At 41.8% G+C, this 6,000-nt stretch overlaps 1 protein-coding gene across 5 annotated transcripts in view; it reads left to right on the forward strand.

Moving 5' to 3' along the window:
* MIA2 (MIA SH3 domain ER export factor 2) overlaps positions 1-6,000 on the forward strand; it is a 75,115-nt gene extending 69,115 nt beyond the window's left edge. For all 5 annotated transcript variants that reach the window (XM_014611302.3, XM_014611301.3, XM_006268341.4 and 2 more), the window contains 3 exons: positions 242-318; positions 1,433-1,673; positions 3,981-6,000. In XM_014611302.3, the coding sequence (XP_014466788.1) occupies positions 242-318; positions 1,433-1,673; positions 3,981-4,150 (488 nt within the window). In that variant the 3' untranslated portion in view covers positions 4,151-6,000. The remainder of the gene's footprint in view (positions 1-241; positions 319-1,432; positions 1,674-3,980) is intronic.

The raw sequence follows: 6,000 nt of genomic DNA on the forward strand, positions 1-6,000 counted from the left end.
TCTGGAGAAGGAATTCCATCCATTATTTGTGTTATCTGTAACGATTTATGGCAGCTTCATGAAACTTCATGAAACATAGACCAGACCAGTTACCAGACAAGATGTCAGATACAGTGGTGTACATCATTAGACAATTTCCTGTTTTTTAAAAATGTATTTGCAGTAAGGTTTTTTTTTTCTCATGCAGCAAAAATATAGCAGAAAAACACGGTGCTGATTTACTTGTTCATTTGCTGTACAGATGGGCAGGCATCTTCTGAAAACAGTTCAAGAATGGAGTCAAGTGGAAATGGAACAAAAGACCATCCCAACCTGAGTGTAAGTAGCAGATCAAAAAGATTTAGAAAACTTATTTTCACTGATCCCTTTCCTTGCGAGAAGAGATTTCTAAGCACGTTTGTTCTTTAACATATTTTAAGGTAAGTTTTTCTGTGTATATACAGTTTGATGAGCTGTTGTAATTTGTAGTTAATGTTGTGTTTTCCAAAGTCTGGCTGTTTTAGTAAGCTGTTGTGTATAGACTGATAGTGTCCACAACGTATGTACAGGCAGTCCTCGGACTTACAACACAATTGGCTCCTGAAAACTGCGTCTTAAGTTGAAACGTAACTTGGAACTGATTTTCCCATAGGAAATAGTGTTATAAATGGGGGATTGGTTGGTTCCTCAACCAAGGCTTGATACCCTATTTTCACCAAAAATAACCTAGAATTTTGTACTCGGTCAATTATAGATGAGTAATATAGCTACGTTAATGTATGTATATTTTAAATAGCAATCATATTGATTTGGAAGGGTTTCTTTGAGGTGACTTTGCTGGACTTTTTGAAGGGCTCCTAGTTGGACTCTTTGAAGGGTTCTTGGCTTTAGTCTTCTCAGGAGTCTTGGCTGCAGGTTTTTCTGGAGTCTTGTCTGCTTTCTTAAAGAAAGTGTCCAAGGAAGTTTGGACAGATGTTCTCCAGGGAGATGGGCAACACAGCAAACTTGTTCGCTGGTGTGGCATTGCGTTGGATCAAATGTTGTAAAATTGAAACTGACATCAAAGTTGAAACACGGTGTCAATTTATAAACATTGTGAGTGTGAAACATAACTCAAAATGTTGTAAGTCAAGGACTGCCTGTATTGAAATAAGTAAGCCAAGACATTCTCTGTCTCTATTAAATTTACCCCCTGAAAAACTCAACCCAAAGGATTCGGGAAAAGGGATACAATGTACCTGGGCAGTGAGCAAGGTGACTTGATGTGTTTGGATAGTTCCTGCTTTTATTTCTTTGACTGTTTTCCTCCTTAGCAGAGCCAGGTATAGAATCTGGAGCGCCTAACTCAGTCATGATGTGGACTTGGATCTCCCCCTTGTGAGTGTGGACCTCAATGTACAGAGGACTTTTTGTTCTTTCACAAAACTAATTTACCAGTTTCTGTTTTCTGTAGAATTTACTAAATGTGTCTAATCAGTCGCTCGCATCTGAAAGTGAAGCAGCTGGATCAGGGTTTGCTGTCCCACCCATCCCTCAAATCAGAGCTCCTCTGATACCAGTGGATCCTAGAGGGCCTTTTATAAGACGAGGACCTCCCTTCCCCCCTCCTCCTCCACCTCCTGGTGGCATTTATGGACCACGTGAATATTTTCCAATGAGGGATTTTGCTGGTCTACCTCGGCCTCCATTGGCAAGTATGTCACTTCTTTGTTAGTAGTTATTTTCAGCTAATTTTTAAGATCACTAAAATTACTGCCCTACCTTTGTATAATTTTTTCTGAGATGCGATGGAGTAATTTCAGTTCTCCTTCAGTATGATCTTGCTTATCTGAATACACCTGTTCCTCTTAAAAAATCAAAATAGCATGAAGGGGCTGAGTTACAATACCTGGTGTTTGATAGAAAATACTATCAAGGTCAAAGCTTCATCCTAAGCACATCCCACTGCATTTGCACAATGCATGTGTAATTGTAAAATTGCTTGTTCTTTGTCAATCTGTTATGAGAACAGGCCACATTCTGTAGTGGAGTCCTGCTCCCCAACAGCTGTAGAACTGGCACAACCAGCTCTTATGACAGAAACATCTGTGCTCAAGATGCCATCTCTGGATGCCCAAGTGATTCCATTTATTTCAAGCCAGGTTTCACAAGAGGCAATACAACCCTAGGGTCACCAGTATCAAATGTACTGGTGCATCTTAAAACTGTCAGATGTTGGGCAGACCTTTCAATGTGGCTAGGTCAGAGGGACAAGAGAATAGTACCAAAGATTAGTGCAGTGTAACTTCTAATGAGAAGAGGAGGATTCACTTATCACATATGACAAGTGAGATATTTCATAAGACTCCAATGGCTTGTTGGCTTAGGTTTTAAGTTACGTTTTAATTAATGTCCATCAGTGAACATGGTTAAACACCCATTTAATCTGTTTTATAAAAGGTCTTGTATGGATCTTTTCATATAAAATGCTGAAGTCGTATACGATAACACATTAATGTTTGCAAACAGACATCATTACTTATACCTCACAAAGAGCCCCAGTGGGTAAAATCTCAGTGTTTATTTCAGGATCACAAACCTCTACCACTGGAGGTGTTGGCTCTCAAGCACATGCTACTTTGAGATGACAGTGGTGTATGCACAGTTACATTAGCCTTCCTTCATTGAAATACTTAGGCCTCTGATGCATGCTACACTTAAGATGTGATTAACTGGTTAAGTCTTTTAAGTAGGGGTGCACCAATAAAGATTTTTTTGGCCAATACTGATGGCCGATTATTAACCAGCCATATTGGCTGATACTGATCCAATTGCCGATATGCAGCCTGGCAGATTGGAGACCAGCATCTGGCCAGTAAGTTTGTTGGGGGTGGGGCGTGAAGGGGCATGGGGGGATGCAGATCAAGGCCACTGCGGTGAGGGAGGGAGTGGGGCTGGGGTAGGGCGGGGCGTGGGATGGAGCCTTGGGTGGCTTGTTCAGGGATGAGGGGCTCCCACTGCTGCACACACCCCTGGATTTGTGCACAGGGTGAGGGTGAGCTGCTTTCTACAGGCTCAGGAAGAGAGGACTTTGCTGGCCTCTTTCCAGCAGGAAGGGGCTGGGCAGGCGGTGGCAGCACTGGGAGGGTGGCTATGGGGGATGCCCCCCTCAAAATTTGCTATAGCCCCTGGCCTTGTCCGTGTGTCGTCGTCTTTCCCCCCCGGGAAGAGGCTTGTACAGCCAGTGGGCCCTGGTCCACACAGGCAGCCTGCCCTGTGCATAGATCTGGGGAGCACATGTCCTCCATGCCTCTCCTGGGGGTGCATGCAACAGTGGAAGCTACCCCCCCGATGAGCTGCCCATGGCTCTGTCTGCTGCCCTGCTATGCCCTGCCCTGCCTGGGCAGCCCCTGCCCCAGCCACGGAGGCCTTGATCTGCCCCCTCTGTGCCCCTTTCCCCTGATCAGGGCTCCCAGCCTCAGGAGCACATTAGAGCCCTTGGCTGTGACCAGGGCTCACACTGTGGGAGTGCAGGGGAGCTGAGCTTGGTACTTGCCAATGCAGAGGAACCTGTCTTCCCAATTCTGGACTCCTCCTACACAAGCAGTATGGCACGATTGGGATCTGATCCCAAAATCGCACTTCCTGGCCTGCATGTGTGGCATAGTAGGAGGCACGATTGTTGGGATTGTGCAGCAGATCCTATCATGCCTTTTAATTTAACATGTCAACAGCTTTAACAGGCTACCATTGAGTGGTTTCACTGTTTTTGTTCTCCCCTCCCCCTAGAAACCTGAGAGGTAGCAATCAGAAATTTAACAACTAGTGCAAGCCTAAATTTTTCTGGTGGTGTCTTTGTTACAGCTTAATAGTAGCCTGTGTCTAAAGTAGTGTCACTGCTAAGAATTGCTGATTGGGATAGGGTAAAAGTATCTCCACGACTATTAGGTCTGCTGGGTGTATTTTTCCTGTGTTGAAGACAACGTTACTAGCTAAACAGCACTTCATAAATCTTTAAACAGTGAGAAGTCCATTTCCACCAAGGCCTTTTTCTCAATACCCACCACAGAGAGCCGGATTTTTTTCACCTCCATCTCTTCCACTTGAAAATAGAAACGAGCTGACTTCTGGCTTAACTCATCAATTAAATGCACCAGCTACAGAACATCCAGAACCACAACAAGAAACTTGACAGCATTTGTGTCTCAGAAATTCCCTTTGCTGTACTGTTCCTGTACATTTTTAATTTTTTCTTCTCAATTTCAGTTAAGTAACTCGTGTTACATTAAGGAATTATAAATGAAATACTTTGTGCAAATCTAAGCTTGATAGAATAATTCTCAGGATAGTATTTTGTAAATAAGGATGAATTAACTATGAATACTGTGAATAAATGATTTCTGTTGTACAGTAGTCATTTTTAAATTAAATATTGTTTTTAATTTGAGTAACCTGTTCAGAGGATGTAAAATTGTAATCAAATAGAGTAACACTTAGTCTACCTATTCTCTGTCCAAGTTTAGCTGCACAGGCAATCTTTGCATGCCAGAAGTGGTACTTATTGCAGGAAGAAGGCAAATGTGAAAATAACTTAGTCATTTTCTTCATTTAAATGTTTATTTTAACTTGTCTGAAAGCATGAAGCAAAATTTCCTTGTGTAGAGTGTTGTCTTTCTCTGCCATCTCCAGAACATTGATCCAGTTGGAATTTACAACCAGTGAAGTGTTAAAATGTTTGTGATTGTATCTTAATGTATGTCGCTGAAAGCTATTTAGTTCAAATTATTTTTTAGTTTACAGTACAACACTAGCCAAAGACAAGTAGAAATATTCTTTAACTTAACTATAATCAGGTACAGAATCTGATTTTTTTCAGTTAAGGGAAGAAATAAAACAAGCAGTTGAGAGGAAGAATGAACTGATTGGATAGTGGAAAAGAGAGACTTACCCTGTTCTCTGCTTCAAGCTTAATCCATTTATCTCCTCATCCTGGTTACTGGGGTTGCTCTGAAAGGTGGTATCTATCATAATTTTCAAATCTGGAAACATCTGAATGGGTTGCTTACAGTGCCATATCAGAATGCGTTAATTTCCTCTTGTATTACGCGTGATCTTTGACAGTGTACGTAGAGCAGAAAGGCAACGAGGTTCACATGGGTGTCTTAAGAAGCAGTGTTACAAACGTGAAGATGAGGCCCTATCTATCTAACAGGCAGCTTGAACTGGAATTCTGTGGCAGCTTTGCTTGTGTTTGTAAAGTGAAGGGTTTATGATTAAATCAAATAAGTATCAATGAAATAGAATTGCACTGATCTTAATTCATCTTAGATTGCTCCACATGACATTCTGAAAATTATCAAAGATTTTTTGTGGTGACAAAATCTAAATACACTAGGGGGTGGTGGCAGTAGTGAAGACTGAGGGTTTGCATTTGGGGCTGGGGCTTGTGGCACACAAAGGAGCTATAATCAGCAACTGGGGGAGTGTTGTGTGAAGATTAGCAGAAATATCAAACAAGATAAGATGAACTGCACGCAAGTGTCTTATTTGCAGGCCTTTCTGTGTAACGGAAGTCCAAAGTCTTGTAAATGAAAGCTTAGGAGGAACATGATTCTGTGCTCCTGGCTAAGACTCTAAGTGTCAAGGAACATAACTGACTTGGGCTAGAAGCAAAACATGTGGTAGATGTGGGAGTTTAGTCAAAATTGACCGAACTTTACTACTTGAGTCACAGGTAAACTGATATACTTGGCTACTGATAAGAGGCAAGGGCCAAGGCTACAGCCCCATTTTGTTATTGCTTACAGCCCAGCCCAAAACACAAATAATAAACCCTTATCCTAATGTTTATTGGACTACCTGTAAGAGCACAATAGCAATTCTTAGTAATTCTGGCTGGGGAGACTGTGCAGAGGAGGGTGGCATGTAGACTGGTGCCATGGAAAGTTGCAACTTTTTTTTCACCATAGTTGATGGTCTTCACTACCCATGCTTATTTAAGACAACACAACTATCTACTATAATAAAACTACATCTAAGACA

This window comes from Alligator mississippiensis, chromosome 2, assembly GCF_030867095.1.
Source record: "Alligator mississippiensis isolate rAllMis1 chromosome 2, rAllMis1, whole genome shotgun sequence".
In the NCBI taxonomy this organism is placed as follows: domain Eukaryota; kingdom Metazoa; phylum Chordata; order Crocodylia; family Alligatoridae; genus Alligator; species Alligator mississippiensis.